Source organism: Falco cherrug, chromosome 8 (genome assembly GCF_023634085.1).
Source record: "Falco cherrug isolate bFalChe1 chromosome 8, bFalChe1.pri, whole genome shotgun sequence".
Taxonomy (NCBI): domain Eukaryota; kingdom Metazoa; phylum Chordata; class Aves; order Falconiformes; family Falconidae; genus Falco; species Falco cherrug.
In genome coordinates, this window is record NC_073704.1 from 8,794,272 (window position 1) to 8,816,511 (window position 22,240).

The 22,240-nt window shown below is 40.2% G+C and overlaps 2 protein-coding genes across 4 annotated transcripts in view; both read left to right on the plus strand.

Moving 5' to 3' along the window:
- LRRFIP1 (LRR binding FLII interacting protein 1) overlaps window positions 1–8,127 on the plus strand; it is a 112,088-nt gene extending 103,961 nt beyond the window's left edge. For all 3 annotated transcript variants that reach the window (XM_055717914.1, XM_055717912.1, XM_055717913.1), the window contains 5 exons: window positions 1,388–1,434; window positions 2,386–2,503; window positions 2,933–3,012; window positions 3,675–3,779; window positions 5,185–8,127. In XM_055717914.1, coding sequence (XP_055573889.1) covers window positions 1,388–1,434; window positions 2,386–2,503; window positions 2,933–3,012; window positions 3,675–3,779; window positions 5,185–5,295 — 461 coding nt within the window. In that variant the 3' untranslated portion in view covers window positions 5,296–8,127. The remainder of the gene's footprint in view (window positions 1–1,387; window positions 1,435–2,385; window positions 2,504–2,932; window positions 3,013–3,674; window positions 3,780–5,184) is intronic.
- Window positions 8,128–9,157: 1,030 nt separating this feature from the next.
- Window positions 9,158–22,240, plus strand: part of LOC102053746 (RNA-binding protein 44) — a 44,260-nt gene continuing 31,177 nt past the window's right edge. The window contains exons 1-13 of the mRNA XM_055718339.1: window positions 9,158–12,970; window positions 13,102–13,160; window positions 14,332–14,512; window positions 15,162–15,368; window positions 15,449–15,474; window positions 16,339–16,408; window positions 16,720–16,819; window positions 17,146–17,277; window positions 17,987–18,060; window positions 18,161–18,234; window positions 18,542–18,938; window positions 19,735–19,880; window positions 20,002–20,146. Of these exons, the coding sequence (XP_055574314.1) occupies window positions 11,489–12,970; window positions 13,102–13,160; window positions 14,332–14,512; window positions 15,162–15,368; window positions 15,449–15,474; window positions 16,339–16,408; window positions 16,720–16,819; window positions 17,146–17,277; window positions 17,987–18,060; window positions 18,161–18,234; window positions 18,542–18,938; window positions 19,735–19,880; window positions 20,002–20,146 (3,093 nt within the window). The 5' untranslated portion in view covers window positions 9,158–11,488. The remainder of the gene's footprint in view (window positions 12,971–13,101; window positions 13,161–14,331; window positions 14,513–15,161; window positions 15,369–15,448; window positions 15,475–16,338; window positions 16,409–16,719; window positions 16,820–17,145; window positions 17,278–17,986; window positions 18,061–18,160; window positions 18,235–18,541; window positions 18,939–19,734; window positions 19,881–20,001; window positions 20,147–22,240) is intronic.

The following is a 22,240-nucleotide window of genomic DNA, read 5'->3' on the forward strand; positions in this document are numbered from 1 at the left end:
AAGGGGAATAACATACTCCATTATTACTAGCTAACAAGACTGTACATGTCTGCAGTATAGAGGGACAATCTTGAGAACAGTTTTCCCTATGATTTTATTCAGCTCTTTACTCCTTTTACTGCTGTGTTAACAAGAAAAAAGGGGGAACCACAAGACTTTGACCTGTTCAGGATTTAACAACAAATGAGAACTGGTATTTTTAAAGTTTTTCAGAAATAGTTAAGTCTACCAGCAGAATTTCTATAGTAAAAGTCCACCAGCCTCTTACCTGTAATTTGTCAATTGCTTTCCTTAAGTTTACAAAAAGACCTTTTCCTTGAGTGATGTTTGGATTGTAACCATTTCATTAACAGGGCAGGCCTTAGATGTGCAGCTGAGCTCTGAACACCCTGGGTTCTGCGCAGGTGGATGCTTGCTGGCAGGGAAGGCAAGCTAAATAAACCTGCAATAAACATACACGTCAGACTTACGGAGTGAGACCTGTCTGAGGGCAATATATCCTCTTCTGATAAGTGTATTTGAATGCTATGTTCCAGTGTACTTCCGTTGAGGTGTACCTGAACAAACTAAGGTTATTAATTAATGAGGTAAAGCAATTTTAGTGATAAGGAAACTTGTGAGTACCTGCTAAAATGCTTTCACATTTTGCACCCCTCAGTAGGGAAGAAAAAACCCAAGTGATTTTGTTATTTACTTTCTAGGGTTTTTTTTCTCCAGTTGTCTCATTCTATAGTGTGCACTTTATTAATTAATGCCACACATATCCATGTGCTGATCTGTAGTACTTGCAAGTTCAAATGTAGCACAACAGTTGGTCCAGATTGCCCATCGCCTGCTTGATGTTTGACCAGGTGAACTATGAAGGATTAAAGAGAAAAGAATGTTTTACCAGACAGCTGAGTTTGAAACGAAAATAATTTAATGGGCAAATGTTTTTCTGGTCATAATACTGGAGATAACAAAAGTGCCATTGCCATGCTGTTTAGTAAAAGAAGTGAAGATTTAAAGAGCTGAGAATGTGCTTAGCTGTGATTATAGGTGTTTACAGTATTTTCATTATGTTAAACTATAAAGATTTGTGAGATTTTGTGTTGCAGTTGTGTTTGACCCTAGAGTTCTTGCATGCTAACCTAACGTAGAAGATTAGCCTCTTTGCATGCAGCTCGGTGCTGCTACTGCCGTGACAAGCATGTTCTGTGAGAATGACATAACCTCCCCTGGCTGCAGCCCCTTCCCAGCCCTGTCTGTGGCCTCATTTCCTGTGGTACGTGCATAACTACCTTCATCATTAGTTTCACTAATCTTAACTGTTCAGTCTTATATCAGATGCACTCTGAAATGTGTGGCTTGATCAAATCAGCACTGAACTTTCAGTTTTCTCTTTCAGACAGGCTGAAAAAACTCATTGATGAACGAGAATCCTTGCTAGACCAGGTAATCACAGGAAAACTGAAATGCCGTGTGTTTGCTAAATTATGATAAAGAATAGTATAGATTAAGAAAATTATAAAAAAAAAAAAAAAAATAGCCCTGACGTAAGGTATAGAACAGCAGTGCCATTTTGCCTTTCAGAACGTGTGCTGGGTTGCTCTTGCTGTGGACTTGCTGCATTGCTTGCCACTTTTATTCTTCCTCTGCAACGTTTCTCCTGCACGTTAACTCAGGATACAGGGGAAGAAAGATACGACCCAGTGTGCCTGTTCCATATTGCTAACCAGTCGCATTCAGTGTCCTTAGTCACCTACAACTCCTTTTCCAGGACTGCTCCTGAAAAATAATGCTTCAGATTGGCCAAGCACAAGGGAAAAATAAATATGGTACAGAAATTGTAGAAGCAAATTTTATCTCAAAGAGTAAGCCTTCCTGATTGGTGGGTCTGTGGGTGACGGGCTGTTCAGAAAAAATGCTGGAGGAGTTATAGTAATTGGATAAATGGCAATGAAAGTAATTATTGCTGCTACCATGGTATTCCATAGCAGATTATAAAGCTTATTCAAAAAACTTCAGCTGATCTGTTTCTCTGCAGGACACTGTGCTTTCGTATATGGGCTATATCCTTGGCCTTGAGACTTCACACACAACCAAACACAGTTTGGGGATTTTAAGAATGTTTTAAGCGAATGTGCCTACAGAACTTTTACGGCTTTTTAATAAAAGTGTCATCTTCTACTCATTATGTTTGGTCCTGAATTTATACATAAGCACTGATACTTAAAATATGATGAGTCATTTGTCCAAAGAATTTCTAGGAAATGATCTTGTAACAAAAATTTTGTTTGAATTTACATTTTAAAAAATAATTTGTTTTATAATACTTGAGTGAATGAGTACTGAGCTACAGTTTTCCTTACTGATTTTAATAACTGATTATTTTGTGTCCTTCAGGTTAAAAAATTAAAGGGACAACTGGAAGAAAAGCAAAAGAATGGCAAGATGGAAAACACACAGTCAGAAAATGAAGTTCTGGAAAATGGGACAGACATGCACATGATTGACCTCCAAAGTGAGCTGCATTTTGATTTTAAGGGAACTTTTGTGTCCTGCATGTGAGTGAGAAAATGTATCTGTATGATAACCACGTGGCTCAGAGTGAAAATGAGCCTTTGGTTCATGGGAGCCAGCCATGCACCTCTGCTAGAGGTGAAGGAACAATTATCCTTGGCTTGAGCAAGATTGCAATTGGCAATCTCCTTCATGTTCCCCAGGAGAGCTGGGCTGGGTTCCTGGTTAATTCTGCTTTCGGGGTGGTCAGAAGGGAATTGGGCAAGACTGGGAATAGCGCCTAATCCACTGGGCACTTTTTGGACATAGAGCACTTGCTGCTCTGCTGCTGCCCCAAGTAGATTCCGGTAGCATGGAAATTTTATGACAGACTTACTGGACACTGTTAACGCTTGTTCTGACATCTTTGATAAATCTGCAATTCTTGTAGGAGATGCCAACAGACAGATCAGTGATCTCAAATTTAAACTAGCAAAGTCTGAGCAAGAGATAACAGCATTGGAGCAGAATGTAAGTTTTTAGCTTGTTCTGTTTGTTTAGGCGTGGTGAGAACACAAAGAGAAATTTTATTTTATTACATGAGAAATGAAATAATGATTCATGTGACTTTCCCTTAAAATAAGAAGCAGGAGTGTTGGCGCATCAGGGCTACTAAGAGTAAAATACTTTCATTTATGTATGTGGAAGAGTGAATATATGATTCATCTTCACTGAAGGAAAAATATTCAAAGTCAAAGGTATATTGAGAGCATGTACTGAACTCTTCAGAACACTTTCTTATGCCTAGCTATCGACAATTTTTAAATGGCTCCTGGCATGTGGTGTCCTGTATATGGATTTTATACAATACTCTTCCATTTTGACTGTTTGCTATTGTCCAGAGTATCTCAGTGATACTCTTGCTAAGATAAATTTAGTCAATAGACTGTATTTTTTGTTTCTGGATGCATATTAAATATGGGTATGTATAAAAGGTCTGGAGTAAGTTACCATGGCCAGGCTTCCTTGGTGTACATATATATTTCTTTCTATTTTCCTCAAAATATGCCTTTATTTTGTTAAAGAAAAAGTGAGCATCTCTCTGGTTATTGCTTAACTACTAGCGGAAGAGTAAAGCTTTAGAGTAACTTCATGGTACAGCCTTTTATTCAAAAAATTTGCCTTCACCTTAGGTAATACGATTGGAAGGTCAGGTAGCCCGGTACAAAACTGCTGCTGAAAATGCTGAAAGAGTAGAAGATGAACTGAAAGCAGAGAAACGCAAACTGCAGAGAGAGGTAAGTCTAAATGCAAACTGCCATAGGCTAGCAGTCATCCTGCACCACACGGGGGGGAGACCCTGCTGTCTGGTGCATTTTAGAGGAGGAACTACCCTTCCTGGTAGAGCAAAGAATAAACATCTTTTTAGTTATTATTTAGTGCTTTAGTTACTCATTCTAAATGTGTAACCAAACTTTCTGTACTCAAACTGGAGTAACAGTCACAACTATAAGCTCCCACTGCCATTTCACCATCCCTTCCTAAACTGATTTCCAGTGCCTTGCTTTGTACCAGAGCTGGTTCTCCGGAGCAAACTCAGGTTTTGCTTGTGCAGCTTGAATCTAGAAGCAGCCTTCAGATGCTCAGATCTGCACGCTGCTTTGCAGCTGTGAGTGTTCCCATGCTTCGACATCCATCAAGCTGAATTGCTGTACTTGTCCTTTGTTGTACCTGAAGGCTCATTACTTTGGGTGGTATAAATACTGAGTTTGTAAATACAAATCACTGATCTTTTTAGAATATGTGATTCAGAAGTTACAGCAGTAGAAAGCTGGAAATCCTGCTGTAAAGTTAATTTGGACACTTCATTATTTAAGCACAGTGCCATGCCTTACCTGGAATGACAGTCTAAACTGTCAAGCTTCAGAGTCTAAACTTGAGCGCTAAATGGATGTGAATTGTTCTTATTGAGCCTGTTTTCCTTCTTGTGTCAATCTGTTCATGCCTGTTTGCTGTAGTGTTTCTGTCCACAGACTGTCCATGTTTCTCTCTCAAAAAATGCATCTTCAAGCTGTCTGTAATTTTGACCTTATTTGTCTTGCCAGACTTCATGTTCTCTCCAAGTGGCTGCTACAGTCAGCTTAAATATGTTTGTCAGCTTCTTTCACACTCACCTCCTGAGGGCTTTGGGATTTTTTTTCAGTGTGACTCTGCTTTTTCCAAATACTCCTTCTGCTGTGCTGCCTATAAATACTGCTCTGTACAGTCCACCTCTCTCTCCCTACCCGCATCCTGTGGTGGGTTTTATACCAATCTCAGGCACCAAAGTCACAGCTGTGGCTGTAGTTCTGGGAACCAGAAACATAAAAGCCAGGCAGCGAGACAAGTGTATGTCACCCAGCAGGTATTTCTGAGCATGCGTGCCTCTGAAGTTGAGGCAAACTCTGAGCCATTTGTTCAACGTTCTGTAAATACCTTGGATTCCTGGCACCATGCTTAGAAAATATCTCTCTGTGTGGCCTTCAGAGCAGTTACACAACATCTACTGTTAACCCTGCTAATAAGAATTTTCAGCTGCTTTATCTTGTAAGGAAATTCTAGCAATATAATCAATTAGTGTTGGTAACTACAAACATTGCTTTATCTTTAGAAAGGGAAAACGCTGTGGAAGTTACAGGCTTTTTTTCTGCTTCCTTCCTTCAGCTTCGTTCAGCATTAGATAAAACTGAAGAGCTTGAAGTCAGCAATGGCCATCTAGTAAAACGCCTGGAGAAGATGAAAGCCAACCGGAGTGCTTTACTGTCTCAGCAATAACCACCACCTTTCGATGGAAACTACTACTACTTGATAGAATCAGAACAACGTCGCCGATGCTTCTGTCTCTTGCTGTCTGGGATGCTTTGTGTCATGCCTTCTGAGAACAGACAACCCCAACATTTGCTACGTGCCACCCAGCTGCGGTTCTCTCTACGCAGACTCAAACCTACTGCACTATATACATAGGAGTAGCTGATCCAAATGGCTGTGCCTGCGGGAGCCCTTCCACACCGATCATTGGGTACCTTCGAAGTACAATATCCATCTACGGTATAAGAAGCACATCGGGCATCGCGTTAAGTTCTCCATCCAGAAGGCACAGCAGCCATTTATTGCCATTTAAAATGGCATTCAAAGAAAACATATAACTGGACTGGAATTTTGTGTCTTGCTGAAAATAAAACAAACAAACAAACAAAAACAAAAAACAACAAAACACTAAGTTTTGGACTTTCTCATGACAGTATCTGTAATGTAGTGACTACAGTAGAGTTATTCATGGTAGGTTTTTTCATTTACAAATCACTGTGGAACCACAAGCCATTACAAAGCAAAACTCCTTCAGTGGAAACCATGGAAGAAGATGGTCTTGGAAGCAAAAGTGACCTTAAATGACTTTGCCAATAAAACAAAGGTGTTTGGAGAGATTTTTGCACCAGTGAAATCATAAGACTATTTTATTTCAGGGTAAATAGGCAATAGCTTCATTGAATTTTCAACTTTTATTTGTATTATTTAATCTCTGCTCTTGGAGTTGAAGTAAACTACTTTTAAAGGATGTAAAATTGCATTAATAAACCAGCATAAGGCCATGTTTTAAGAAATGGGGGGGTTTGCACTTAGATCACTCACTCTGGTGCATTTGTCAAAGGAAGTGTCATTTGCCTAAACAAAACATGTATTGGGTTTTTTACATCAGAAACTATCTACTGGTCCATGAACTACTAGGAAACTATGCCGCTGCAAAATGCAAGTCTAATTTTTAAAAAAGTAACTGATACGTAAAGAAGCACTTTAGAAAATGTTACTGCCTATGGTTTTTCTACAAGTTCAGAAGTAGCAAATTATTTCCTTCTAAGGCCGTTACAAAGGTTTTCCACTTTTCATTAAAAATAGTGTAATAAATTAAGATGTTGCAGGCAATTTATTATACGCAACTAGCACTACAGCTCTGGTTTATTGGAAATTACTCTGAATGTACTACTCAATGGAGAACATCAGTTACCTGAAGAATAAAGCTGTCCTTTCCCCTTCAGCCCTAACAGAGAAGCTTGTGAGTAAGGTAGGCAACCAGTTGCTTAGGAATCTGCTCATGCAATGAAGCAGCATCTCCTGTTTGACAGGAGCAACCTTCTGTCGGTGCTCACTGCCTCAATAGATACAGTTCTATCAAGCCAAATCCAAACTCGGGAGACCATTTCTTCTTAACTTGGTCTTCAGACTCTCCGGTCCATATCTTTCCCTAGCCTCTTCCTTGTGGTCTGGAGGTTAGAGTATAAACCGCTGCTATTTTCAACGTAAGGGGATCGCTGGTATCTTCTTAGAGCACCTTCACAAATGAAATAAACCAAAACCAGTATCTGAATGTGTTTCTCTGGTTTGGCTAGAAAATAACACCTTTCTCTTCATCTCTTCTGAGTGCACCCGGAAATTTAGGAATGAAGTACTGAAATTAATATTCCAGGAAAAGGATGAAGAAGGCTTTTTTTGTGCCCCTGGGGAAGTAAGTATGTCCTTGTTGATCAACTGTGGTGAAACACAGGGATGAAAGGAATCTTATAAATGAAATTTCCACTCTAGCTAGAGCTTTGGGTTATTTTTTTTCTTTCTTTTTTTTGTTTTGTTTGTTTTTGAGAGGAACATTCAGGTGAAGAGCCAGGTTTCTTGTGGAATACCTCGAAATTGCTGTGGATACCAATTTACAATTTTCTGTGGTTGACTTGTGTAATTTCTGGTGTACAAAGCCTCTGGGGCCTAAAAACTGAACTAAGGGTTTATCAGAATGCAAACAAATTTACTAAATATAGCATCTTCCTAACTGATGTTGAGGTGTGTGATTGCCACCAGTCATGTTTTTATTTGTGATAGTGGTGAAAACAGTCTCTTCTGGCAAGATTCAGGAGAAACAACCTAGCAACTAAGCATTGGTCCAAAAGGCTAAAAAATAATACTTTGCTCATCAAGAAGTGATGTGTTTTATCATTTCAAAGTAGGTTGCATCTCAAACCCCATAAGCATGAAACTTCATGACAGAAATCAGATGTGTATTTCAACCTGGGTATGCTCTTAGTAGAAGTCTTTGTGTGTGATAAAGTAGCAGAATGTTGAAGCCACATTTCCCAGCCCCCACCCCCCCCACCCCCCCCACCCCAAATTTCCAGTATGACTTAGCTTTAGAATAAGGGAAGAAAAAATAGTGGTTGGTTTCCTGCAAATTGTTTTATGTTTTCCTGTGAAGAATGTACAACAACAGGGCTTTGAATGGTCATAATAGCACATGCCCCAGTTCTTTTAATTGATCTCCAAACAAGAGAGCCTCAGTACCCATCCCGCTGACTCACAGCGGAGCCGAGGTGGTGGCAGCCTGGCGAGGAATGGCTCCTGGGGGAACCAGGACGGGTTTTCCTACAATTTCTATTTTAAATTGTTATCTTTTGGATTATTTTTAAATGTTAAATATTTTTATTGTTTGCAAAAGGAATGTTGCCCAAAATGTTTTTTCATTTTGTTTTGTTTTTCCAACCAAACTGTTACGAGATACGAGCGTGGAAAAGGAAATTCATTAGCAGCACTCGCCAATAAAAATGTGACTTGTTTGGGTAGTTTTTATGGAGTGGTCTGTCATGATGATGTTACTGGTAAAAGTTCTCTTGGAAAATACAGACTTTTGGACGATACTGCTATAAGAGCTCATTTTCCTTTTTGACATACTTGTGCAGACACAAATGTGAGCAATGCTGCTTGTAAAATGTACAGAGGGGCTTGTGTGCCTGAGGGCACTGGTGTGAGACATACCTCCAAATACTAACGTTTTTAATTGCAGGGTGCACTTGGGGAGGGGGGAGGGGGGGTGGGGCGGGGGACAGATGGATGGACAAGGGACAGTGTCCCGTCAGGAAAAAAATGTAATGGTATTGCTTACTGGGTTCATTCTCCACTTAAGAGTATTTATGGTGAACATATAGCTAACCCACATGGCAACTTTCCTTGGAAGAGTCCTTTAATGAGGCAACTTGCTTCATCAAAAACGTGTCAGTTCTAGCATGAAACTTGATGTTGCATTGGCGATACGGGTGTTTCCTGTAGAGGATCTCTTACACTAAGTGTACTGAGGAGGTTAGTGCTTCTCTCTGCTTTAAATGCTCTAAACAATTGATTATACAGGTTTGGGGGTTCGTTTGTTTTAGGCAGCTAAGTGATGTTTGACACACTTTATTAGGAACTTTACCCGTATGTGTTTAAAGGAAGAAGCAGGGAAACTGTAAAAATAAGGTGTACATGTACAATTGCTAACCTGTGTAGCAGGTATTTACCAAGCAAGATTCCCCAGCTCGCTGCATTCGTTTCCGCTGCCTGTAATACGCTCCTTCAGACTGAAAGCCTTCTAGCAGCTGGGTTTTAAGAGCAGGTTTTAATCACGGCACGAGACGCCGGTCTGCCGCTGTGCGGGACGCGCGGCCGCCGCCTCTGAGGAGACGAGGGGCGGGGTGGTGGCAGCACGCGCTTGGCGCTGGCGCCCCGCCGGCCAATCAGGGGCCGGAGCGCTCCCCGCCGCGGCCAATGGGCTGGAGGCGCGGGCGGGGAGCGGCGGGGTGGCGGCCGTTGAGCGCGTGCCGGGCGCGGCGGTTGGCGGCTGGGCGCGGCGGGGCGCGGGTAAGCGGCGGGGGCGTTACGGTTCGCGGAGGGTGCGTGTGGGCAGCGGGGCTCCCTGGAGCCGCGGTGAGGGCTGTGGGCCGCGTTCTCTGCCCGGGGAGTTCTCCTTGGGTGCTCTGGGGCGCCCCCCTGCCTCCCCCGGGGCTCTCCGCCATATGGAAGCTGCGCTCTAACATCGGTGCCACTTTCTAACCGGCGCAGCTACGTCGGTAGTAGGAGCAACAAGGTTGTTACGTGCCTGGGGCACAGGTAGAGCTGTTTTGATTCTTGTTCCCCTTAACCTGGTCTTAAGAAGTGTGGGGGGAAGTCACTTGTCTGTGATAACACGTTTTGATTTATGTATGGGTATCTGAGCTCTGCTTTGGTAGTGTTACAGCAAGATTTTTTTAAATTTAATATTATATATAATTAATTAATTAAATTTTTAAAAGTTGCCTAATGCTTCAGTGAGAGATGAAGTTAAAGTTAACCATCATAAGAAAGCTCACGTTTTTGAAACAAAAATAACGTTAGAAGCACATAATGAAATCATAGTAAGGTGTGTGGGGTTTTTTGGAGGGTGACTTCTATTGATGACTTCTGGTAAATGTTTAAAATTACTTTCATTAAGTGATTTTAAACGGTGTCACTTTAATGACGATGCTCAGCGGATGCGGGCGCAAGAAACAAGCCATGTTTGCCTGTGAGGAGGGGCTGACATGAAGTTATCCCTTAGGGGGGTCCGTTTGCAAACCTTCCCGTGCGGGCAGGAGGCCTGGATCACGCTGTTGGTATCGAGTGGGCAGAGCTGGTGTAACCTGTATGTTAATCCCGGAAACAGGGGTAATGTTCATTAATTAAAATTGTTAAGCCAAGAAACGGGTCTGAGCTTCCAGTCTCCCCTCATGCTCCACCTGCAGCTTGTGTTGTGCTCCAGTACGTCACTCAGTTCCTTATGAACTATGTTTCACCGCTCTGGAAACTTCCTCTAGAGTTTGAGTCGGTGACTTGCGTCTTTAGAAGCATGTGAAACCCAGTTTATGGGCCTGTTGGTTGGTCTGCATGCCCTCGCAGGGGGAAGAGTTACAGACAGGACTGTAATTTGCTGTGCTGTATGTAAGATTATAGTTGGGTTGGAGACCAGTGACTATAACAGAAAACTTTTGTGTTTTACGTAAATAGTTCAGAAAGCATATGTAACAGAAATACGTCTTAACATTTGTATATACCCTTCTCTTCGCTACAAGCTTCTGGGGAAGATGGAGAGGAATGGACGAGTATGAGAAAAAAGCTTCACAGAGAACATCTTCCATCTCTAAGTGCTTTTTCTCTTGTTTTTTGTTCATGTTTGCTATGAAACTAGGTTTGTTGCCGGTGCAGAGCAGGTGTATTGCTTTGCTTTGGTGTATTGTCCAGCTTTCTTCTTTTGCTAAAATAAATGCTCTGATCCAAGAAGCCATCTTCCTGTCCTCCTTCATGACTTACGCTTTCTGGTTGTAAAGATTCTCAGGATTTCTTATGGTTCTCTGCTTGATAAACATTTCTTCTTGTTTCCCCAGAATTAAAAGTAATGTGCTTCCGTTACCCCCTTGTCCAACACCTGAAGAGTGTTTAGTTCTCAAGGTACACAGAGCTCTTAAGTTCACCTCTTGACTCATTTAAAATTTTTATACCTCCTGGACTGAAATATAGTCCCTATAGTAAATATACTGGTCGTGGATCAAGAAGGTGTAAGCTTTTTGTGGCAAGGAGTGCTTAGAGGCCAGTATACAGTCAGGAATGGTGTGAGCTCTGTTTGCAGTCACCGAGTCCATTACCATCAGCATCTTGACTTTCAGAGTCAGTATGTGCGTCTAAACACCTCTTGTGCTGTCATGGAGTTAGCGTATGATGTAAATAGTTTACTGTGTATCAACAGGGAGTCTGATGATTCACCAGCCAAGAAATGCTTCAGCGGTAAGAGGATGGAAACTTCACCCAAGAGTGTAAGGAAATAGGATTAATTGGTCTCTGAGGATGCTTTTATTTAATTGAAATCGAACAAGCAAGAACAGCAAATTCGTATTACAACCTTCCATGAGCTCTTAGAATTTCTTTGGGAACACGTCATGTAATTCCTAGCTTCTATACTAGTGTGCAGTAGGTAAAAATAAGATGGTTAATTTAATGTATTTTTTAAATAATAGTGTCCTGTATACTATGGAGTATCTCAAACTTCTCTTGATTTTTATTAAGGTGAGAAGCTGCTAGGAAGAGACAAGCTCATGACTTTGAGAGGTTGAAGTAGAAGTGAGTTGTGTGGATTACTTCTGAGGAGGAGGGCTTAAGTGTTTGTACCATGGAATTAGAAAATAGCAGCGATGTTAACAGCAAAAGGAAATGCATCAGTCAGACCTCCCATCTTGTTCCTTACTGTGAGGAAGCTGAATGCACGCTCGTCAGAGGTGTTGAAGCAGGAGCTAACCACTCAGGTTTTGGCCAGGAACATTCTGCCAATGTTTCAGAATTAAAGTTGGCAGAGGAAAGCTTACCTTATTTAAGTTCATCTTTAGATGCAGATATTGATATGTATAATACAAAGATAATGAGAATTTGCTGTGCAGAGGTAGATGTTAGCAAGAAAGAAGCTGATGTGTTGGAAGGGGCATGTGACAATGAAGGGTGTCATGACAGCAGACAAAGCCATTTAAGTGAAGATTCGGAGTATCTTAGTGTTCATGAGCAAGATTTTGATGATAGGAATAGCTCAGTTGAGTTTTCTGAGCCAAGGGAAACTATAGGAATTGAAACCTTAAAGCTGATCGATCCAGTTCGTGAAGTTCCAGGGGATGGAGTCACACAGGAACAAAATCTTGTTGATGTGTCACAAGATTGTTCTCCTGGTTCTGAGTATGGCGTAGGTGACCAGACCTGCCCAGAAGCAGCTGTACCAGCACTTCCCCACCTGTTTCGGGACTCTCTGTCTCTGCCAAATTGCAATGGCATGACTTGTGATCATCAAGAAGAGCAAGCTGAATATCATAGTGGTGTTTGTGGAAGTATGCTTGGAAGTCATTCTTGTGGGAATGAAGGTAGGGTCTGGCCAAATCTGCTGGTACGTGACAGTATACAAAATGGCGAGGTGAAAGACACAGCACTGATTGATGGCACGCTGCCACCCCAAATCTTTACAAGTGAAGAAGTGTCTGAAAAGAATGATGGACGCATTCACAGCATCTCGGTGAAGCAGGACAATCCTTTACTGTCACCAAGGGAAGAGGCCCCTGCAGAAGCTATGCAATTTTGTGAATGTGCACGGGACTCTGATTTCTACAGTTGTGAAGAATCTGGTGTGTGCGCACATGGTACCAGCTGCACTGACTGCACTACAAAGGATGCTGAAACCCAATTTGCAGTCTCTGAAATTCTCACTAGCAAGAATATCTTTTTTGGGGTGGAAGTTGCAGAAGAATCATCCCACGGAAAAACCAGCTGCCTGAACTCCGAGTTGGAGCATCATGAAACCTTGAAAAGTGTTGCCAGTGACTCTATGATTAACCAGGCTGTTGATGCGAGTTCTGATTTTAGAGCTTGCTTTACAACAAGCAGAAGTACCAGTGCTCAGGTTTGTGTCTCATCAATGGCTATTAATACAGAAATAACAATGATGAACAAATCTCGACCAGTGGGAAGGCGTCCTGAAACCTGTGCAGACGTTGCTTGCAATACAGACTGGTCATGTGGAGAGGGTAGCACAGAGGAAATTCAGTCACAGCTTACTGACATGCTGAAAAAACATGCCGTTGGCAATACTGCAACAGCTGAAAGTTCACAAACTCAGGTAATTTAAAAAAAAAAAAAAACCACAAGCAAACAATTTTGGTATCTAGAACTTTTTAAAGTTAAAGTTCCTCAGAACTTGTCTATAAAAATGTTAATCTGTAACTTGAAAATTTTTGTTTGTTTGTTTAGGAACATCAGGAGTCAAAAAATGAGCTGCGTAGCAGTGGTGTAAAGATAAGCACTGACAGGTGGGTTGTGGGTTGGTCTTGGTTTGGACTTCTAGATTGAGGATAAGACTTTCATCATGATTGAAAGGTGGGCCCTGACTTAGCAAAACTGATGGTATTAAAAGATCGTTGGGCAGCAGTTCCTATGCTGTAGGGTAGGCAGGGACCTGGACAAGCGAGAAGAATGAGCTGAAGACCTCCTGAAGGTGAACCAAGACTGAAGCAGCCTTGCTCCATGGTTGCAGACTGGCCAAGAACAAGTCAAGTGTAAGTCAGCAGTGCTCCCATATGGCAAGGAAGGGAAACAAACAGCATCCTGGGGGTGCGTTAGAGCGCAGCCAGCGGGTGGAAGAAGTGTTGATTCTTCTCAGTTTGGTGCTCGTGAGATTGCATCTGGAAAGGTGTCTCCAGCTGTGGGCCTTGTAGTGCAGGAGATTGGTGGACTAGGGAAAGCCCACAGAGATGGCGAGGGGAGCACCTGATGTGTGGGGAGAGCTGGGGGCACTGGGGTTGGTCAGCCTGGAGAAGGAAAGGCTGTGGAGGTGGGGAACCTCCTTGTAGTTCTTGGCAACCTGGTGGTGGGTTGCAGAGAAGTAGGAGTCAAATTCTTTGCAGAGGTGTGTTTTGAAAGGGCAAGAGCCAACAGTTACAGTGGGGGGAATTCTAAGTGGGTGTAAGAAAAAGGTTCATACAGCGAGAGTCATATTGGCTACCATACCTTGGAGTTTTAAAACAAACAAAAAACCCCCCAAACCCAACAACAAAGCTGAACTGGCTAAAACCCTGAGCTAATTTTGAAGTTAGCTCTGCTTTGAACAGGGGTTTGTACTGCAGACCTCCAGAGATACTTTCCAACCTAAATTATTTTGTGACTCTGGAAAAAAATAGGTGTGTCTGTAGATGAACAGAGTTGCCACGTTTATGTTCATACAACTGCAGGTTATGGATAGAAATTCTGGTGCTCGTGCAGTTCCCACCTCTCAGTTAAGGTTGATTATAATGTGAAAGCTACCGTAAGACAAAAGTTTTTCCTGTATAGTGAATAGGAGGAACTGGTTTAATTTTTCTTTTCCTTTTTTCCTTAAATTATATCAGAAATAGCTTCTGGAAAGCTACATGTTTTAAAATAAAACATAATTAACTTAATTGATTCAAGAGCTTCAAGATTTTGTTTGTTATTATTATTTTAAAGCCTGGTACACCTTGACAAAAAAGCTGTGAAGAATTCTGCATCAAGCTACTGTCAAAAAATACTGCAGAGAGCAATTGAAGCAGAATTGGAGGTTCTGAACACTCATTATCAGATGTGCTATCAACACTGCTTGAAGATTTACAAACTGGCTTTGGAGGAAAACACAGATTTTAGCAGGCACGTGCTTTAATGTCTTTTTAGATTAAATGGATAACTTGGTTAAAAGGCATTAATTGCTAAATGTTATTGATGTATTCCATCTGTAGCTTGTAATAGTATTTAAAGGTAGTGGTGTTGTCCAAAAGAGTTTACGTCCTTGTGACTGCCAAGCCTTTATTTTCAGCCTAAAAATTTCATAGCATTCACAGACCCAGCAAAATACAGTTTGTTTCCAGGAATGCCTTTCTGTACAGAAGGAATAGCACAGAGAATCTGCTCAGGAGTGGGCAAGATGCCCTGGTAAAGGAGAAAGAGAGAGGAGGTGCAAAACTGTTAGGAGGTGAGGCAGACAGGGGGTAGTGATTGCAGTCTCCAGCTGATAAAGCATACGACCTGTAACGCACCTGGAATTCAACCAAGAAGTCCTGCCTCCAAAGGCTTTACTGGGCCATGGGTAAGCTACAAAACCTTACTGCCATCTGTAGTGTCTGCTCTGTGGCGTGCGGGAGGGTTCAGGAGAGCAGGTGGTAATGCTGTGAAACAGAGTACAGCTCCTGAGAGCGGCTGTGTGCATTAGCAGTGAGCTTATTGTGTGTCATGTGGGGGAATATTTAAACGCTATAAAATGTTTGGGCAGTTCTGGAAGCAGTAAAATGAGTGAAATGTCTAAGTTGATCTTGTTTTCTTATGCATATTTTAACAGATGTAATGGAAATACTAAATTATATTCATCTCTCATGTCGGTTTTGGAAGAGCTAAGAAAGAATTACAACAGTATGAGAACGAAAATAAAAATGGGCATATCTTTAAATGCACTTCCACCGCTATCAGTTGAGATTAAGTTGTTCCCAATCTCATCTTCTTATGTCCCCTGCAAGGTAACTTCTTACTTGCTTTTTGGTTTTAATATAAATTGTTTCCTTCAGAAAATTAAGACAAACCTTTTCTTTTTTGACAGTTGATCGGAAAGGATCTTTGCTATGAGTAAGTAGTTCTCATCTGTGATATTTATTAAACTTCAAAATACATGAGAAGTGAGTTTAAAAGGTGTTAAGCTTAGAATTTCTTTATTTCAGGATGTATCTTGTTGTTTCAACCTATTTAGCTGAAAGACTAGCATAGCACTTTAGGTACAGGGATTTTAAAGAAATTTTTACTCTGTAGCGTTGTAGTATGCAAACTATGGAGTTGTATTTTTACTGTCTTTATAGAAAATGTTTTCAATTTACATGTAATTTTCCCAGGTCCCTAATTTCACTATTAAGATCATTGTCTCTAATCTTAATGCTGTCTATCTTAAAAAAAAAAAAAGACTCTGTTGCCAACAAAGATAATATTAGGCATATAAGAAGCTGTTCTGGATGGGGAAGATAACTTCATATTTCGGGCACGCACATGGTATTGCATGTTCAAGATCCACATCCTGTTACTTTGTGTAAGTGGAGATTAAACCAGATTTGGCAGTAAGTTTTTACTGTGTCAGGTAAACAGCTAGAGATCTTTCTCAACTTTCTTGTTAAGCATTAGTAAAATTAATCAAAAATTTCACTGAGATATCAAATTGTAAAGACGTGCATAGACACATCACACAGAAAGCCATCTAGTTATAAAGGAAAAAGAGCCTAATATACGCCTAGAACATAGCTTTATATTTCAGATTGCAACCAATGCTTTTATAAAACACAGGTTTCAAAAACCTTTGGTTCTCATTTTAAGCTAAGATTTATTAAGCACGTGTATTTTACTGTGAGCTTTTGGAAGTATTTAATACTTCACATTACTTGGTATCATTGTAGAATTTAAAATTGCTGTGCCATATTTTCTATGGAATTTTTGGATCTGTTTTAGTTCTGTTTCAGAAAGAAAAGCTGTCTTCGAAGCACCAAAACTGCAAGAAAAGATGATCTCTGTTGACATGGTAGGGACTTCTTTGTTACTGAGTTTCAGAGACATTAACGTGGTGAAGCATAGTCTCCTTTTAGGTATATGCAAATACAATCACAGTCTTCAGGGCTGAAGCTGGGATTCTCTGCCAGTAATTGCAAATGCAGCTCACGTGACTAGAATTTTTATTGTCCTTTCAAATAAAATAACTTGGAGGGTTCTTGAAGATGATCAGTAGGTTAACTTTTTAAAATTCACCTGTTCAATCAATTAATATTCTGAAACATATAAAAATAACACATAATCAAATGCAAGTGCCATGACATAACTGAAACATCGTTGTAGGACTGTCCACAGACTGTATGTTCAACTGCTGCTGGTCAGCCGAGTCACTCTTCTTCATCCAAGACATTTGAGAAACGTAAAGGTCAGGACACGGAACGTGGTAAGCGGTCGACTTCTAGTATAAACACTATTTTTTGTTAGCTGCGTTGTTGGGGAAAAAACCAAACCCTGTGTAAAACATATACAGATACTCAACTGTCCTTTCTGTGGTGGAATGCTTAATGTTTTATCAGCTCTATGTTAATTTGAAAAAAAAACTTTGCCACTTAAATCACAAGTGAAGAGTAGTATGTGTCACCTCTGTGTAATGTAGTACCAAGTCACAGAGGTAGGTGGAATCCTCTTAAACACAAATATTTTATATTCATTCGTATGACATACCACACTCTGAATTTTAACACACTGAAATTTTTTTCAACTGTCAAGACTCTATCAAAAAAGAAGAAGGGAATGAATATTGGTTTGATGCTAAAGAGGACGTGACAATAGCAGATTCTTCAGTAACAGCTGAAGAAAAGAAAAAGCAAAAAGGAGAACAAGATATGATTGATTTAAGAGGTAAGGTTGTGTGCTTTAAGCTGCTATACCAAATAATGATTTTTATGTATTATTTGAGTATTTTCTGTTCCTTCTACAAGCATAAATAAACTTGGAAAAAATGCTAGCTGGATTTCAGACTTACTTTTTCGTTGACTTGCAGTGAATCCTTGTACGGATGTTCAGCTATTTTCATCCACGTTTTTCCTTGAAAACTTTACCTACAGTGGTTAAACTCAATTTAGTAAATGTCCAGCCAGTTGTGTAGCTGGAAATCTTTCTTTCTTCTCCTCCTCTTTCTGCTTCCTTCCCCATACTTCCTTCTTAAGAGTTAGCTGGGAGTGGTCTGCGTTTGGGGACTTGGGTCCCAGAGACAGGCATGGTTTGAAGTCCCAGTGTGTTGCAAGCGGAGAGCTTGTGTGCTCCGTGGTGGGGACTCACCGTACACTGCCCATGCTTTAGCACTGGTACCTGTTAGTTCATACCAGTGATTTCTCTGGTTGTATCTTTTCTGCCTCTTCAACCTCAGGAAATACTCACAGAGAAGAGATTTCACAAACTAAACTGTTCCACTTCTCAGGATGCCCATTTTCTGGAGAAGATAGCCTTTATTCTTTTAGATTTCTAAAAGGTTTTCTATCTACGCTTTCCAAAACCGACAGAGATGATGTTAGCTTGAACTGGAACAATAATAGTTAGTAATGCTTTACTTTCTTACATTTATTATTAGCCGCGAAGACAATGGAGAGTGGAAATGAGTATTCTTTTATTCGTGTTGGTGGCCTTTGTTCCTCGGTGTCAGAGGTATGCCTGTTCTTATCTACATAACAGTGGTAATGTCTTGCCTCCTTTCTGAATCCTTTCATACTCTACATTTGCAACCAAATGTGCTTCTATTTTGTAGGGTGATTTAAGATCACATTTCCAGAAGTACGGGATTTCTGACACTCTTATCTCTGTGGATTCTGGTAACTGCAGGTATATTAATACAAGTTTTACTTGTTTCAGACTTCTTATCTGTTGAAGTGAATCATAGGAGATAGGAGGGAGTTGTTCATGAATTTGTTTCAGTAATTAATGTAGATACAGATAGGCTGACAAAAACTTGTCGTTCCAGACAGCTTCTCATCTTATGAGAAGGTAAGGAGTCTTGAAATTTTCTGTTGAGTTTAATGGAGATACAGTTAATATTGAAAAGATGAGAACTGTCATGTGTTCTTACTGATAATAATTTAATGTGCTTTAATTAGTTTCTTTTTTTTTTTTTTTTTATTTTATGCCTTAGATACGCATTTCTTTCCCTTAAAGACACTAATAAAGCAAAGTTAGCTGTAGAGGAAATGAACCAGAAAAAAATAAAAGGAAAACCAGTAAGCGTTGAACTTGTAAATACTTCATCACAGACTAAATATTCAGTTTCCCAAGTACTCACAAATAAGCTTTGGCAGGAAATTCAACCTGTTGATAACGGTCAAAGAAACAGTCAAGATAAAACACTCACTTCAGCCTCCAATTCTGTGAAGGCAATTGACACCACCTCTGCTTCTGAGAATATGCATCTCCTTCCCATGACTTCTTCAAAAGTTTTTTGCTCTGCACAAGTACCTTCAGAAACAAAGTGCCCTGCTGTGAAATCATCTCCTGAAATTTTGGCGCATTATTTGCTTGGAGTTAATAAAAAGGTAAATATTACTGAGGCTCCTTTATGTGGCATGTTAAAAGCAATACAGCTTCTTGTCCCATAGTACGTTAGATTTAATACATGTAGAGTGATGTTAGGATATGAAAACACATTACGCGTCGGTAATAAATTTCTGGCATGCTGCAGAAGGGTGAGAGCACTATTCATTTACCCCTGTATCGAATTGTGGTACTCACATCTGTTTTTTCTTAATCCTAAGCCAGTTGGGAACCTGGCCATTTGCACTAGACGTTTTTCATCTTGCTTTTCTTCTCTTTTGAGCTTTCACTTATAACACTTTTTTTTTTTTTTTATATATATATATGACATCTGGTGATTTTACACAAGGAGGATTTTGGGATACTGGAGGGGAAACTCTTGGGTTTTTCAATATAAATCTAAAACATCTATGTGTAAATACAGTACTTTATATTTCCTTATATTGGTTGTTGGAGGATAAGGCAAAGTTGGTGACTGCTGGATTGCTGGTGTTGCTTTCTCAAATGATAGATACAGTACTACTGGGGATTTAACTTTAAGCATGCTAGTCCTCTGGAAAATGCAAATTGATCTAATTTAAAGTAGCAGAAATGTCAGTTACACATAAATGCATATAGTCATTTTATTTGTGATTTACAGATTGGATAATATGACTGGTTGTATTAGAATAACTTACTGATCTAAATCTGTATTTGTCATTTTTTCTGTTTCTGTAACAACAGTGTGGCAAAGATGTGTTGTATTCATTGTACAATACTTAACCCATTCACTTTTTGCTTATTTTGTTGCGATTCTAGGATACTGGAGAAAAATTCCTGCAGAAAACATCTGCTCCTTTCTCCACCAATTCATACAATGATTTCATTTCTCCTGATGCAGTGAACTCGAGCAGCTTTACCAAATTATTGAGGAGGCTTCAAGAAATTCATCCAGAGGCTAGTAGGTGAGAGTATTTGGTTTTAATTTCTGCCCTGATTTGTAATGGATCCAATATCCATAGTAACTAAGTGCTAAATGTGTTGCACAAAATGTGATGTAGACAGTTACTTCTTTTACTTATACAGAGCCAAAATCGTGAGTGCTCTGCTGGAGGTGAGGAAGAACAACAAAGGTATCCTAAGTGGCTTGTCCATCAGTTCTATTGTGGAAAGGACCTCTGTCATTCTAAGGAAATCGACACCCACTTGTGGGTGGGAAAAACAATGTAAATAAGTGAGTATTCTAGCCTACAGAAATGTGTTGAACTAAAACTACTTGAAAGTGTGTAGCTGTATAGCCTGACTAGATTAGTAAGTAACTTGGTATAAAGCTCTGAACAGATCCACTTAAACAATGGTTTCTAAGGATTGTTCGCTGTTTTGTGGAACATCTGTAAACAGACTGGCTTGCTGGCCATGCACTGCTGGACTCATTAACTTAGTGGAGACAATGTCTTGCATCTTCTGTACAACGGTGACATCTAATGGCCAGTCCTTGCGTACCATGTCATAGAGAAATCCCAGCATAGGCTCATTTTTGGTTTAAAAATTGATGATTTTTATTTGATGCATGAAATGCAGTTCTGGACTAGAAGTCTAACAGAGCAGGGCTGTATGTCTTTTAGGTTTTTTGCGTTAAAGGACATCTTGTGTGGTGACACGGCACTGGACACTGCAACAAACTGAACATGCTAAAAATGCTAAAACCACAGCCCAGAATTCCAGGGGTGTGAATATATATATATTCTCCTGTAGGAGACTTCCTTGAGTTGGTGTTTATTTCGATCTCCTGCTAAGCCTGGTATTCTGCTTGCTTTGCTGTTAGCAGTGTGACTACTCTGTTTCCCGCACTGTTCTTAGTATGTTCTTAGCAAAGCAATGCTCCAGCTTTGCTTTTGCCCACAAACAATCTGTATGGTATTTATTCTTCTGTAGTGTTTCTTCCCAAAACTGCACCAAATTCTTAATGCTCTGATTTTGCTCTCAGAGCTTCAGTTTCAAGGTTGTCCAGAAGTCAGTTTGGCTTTAACTGAAGCCACCTCTTCCAAGATGAGTAGTATTTGTGCCGATAGTTTTACCTATCCAGGTGTCTTTCCCACCCATTGAGTGTTGGTTATCAGACTAAACTCCCCCGGTCAGATGCCAAGGCAGATGTTACCGTCTTGCACGAGTAAACCGTAACACAGCCTTACCCTGGACAGAACTGCTGTGCGTTACGTACTCGGACTGTCATAGAAGCAGAGTGATTCTGCCCAGAAAGGCAAAGCAGAAGCCTGGGCTAGAAAAGCTTCCATGGGTACATGAAATATACAAATAGATGCTTATAGGTCATCCGTCTCAGTCCTGCTCTGGGAAGGAACATCAGTGACCAGGAAAGTCCTTCAGAAAGACTTGACTGTAATGGCATTAAATACATGGAGACATAGGACGGGACTTCACATACAGCGTGAGACTGTAATGAAGAGCACGAGCAAGTCTCAAGCGATATGCATGTTTGGCCGAGTTCCTTTTGAAAGGATTAGTGTAGTTTGGCATTTCACTGCCCTCTGAGCTTTTACAGATGCCTTTATGAGTCAATATACAATTTAATAAAGAAAAGTCTTTGTATTAATCTACTGACTGATTTCCTCAGGACTGCAGATATGGACGTGTACTCATTTTTAAAAAAAAAAAAACCAAACAAACAACCTTACACTTAAAAGTAGTTTCAATTAGTAAGGTTTTTAGCAGCCTCAAACATGTTATGCTTTCCCTGTCAATTGATTTTTATTTTTTTTCAATGGTGCATGGGCTTTACAGTTCTAACTGTTCCTATGATAGTATTTTTTTTTCTGTTGCTTTGCTAAAGAGATGATGACCTATAAAAATTTTTACTTTCATCATAAGGGAGCTGTGAAATAGCCAAGTCGCTACTAAGTAATGGGGAAAAAGAATTCTCATCTTTCCATAGTAAGAAATAAGTACGTGATATATTTAAGAAAAGATGATTCTGCTAAAAGCTTATCTGTGCTCCTGCTGGTATGTGCATAGCTTTAGACTTCCCTGAAGGGTAAGTGTCCAAGGAGAAATACCACCTTGGAGCCTTGTGTTCTTGCAAGCTGATGAAATGTCCACAGTTGTACAGATAACCCTTTTACATCAAACTGTATTACATAGTATTTAATGTATAACGACTTAAATTCAGCTTTGAAGTACAGCACGATATAATCTTGCTTTTTTCTTTGGCTGACTTAGCCTGGAGTTGGACGTCTGAACGTTTATAGATCTTGTATATTTGTTAGTTTTGAAGGAGTAAATTCATTAGAAATGAGAAGTTAGATTTTGG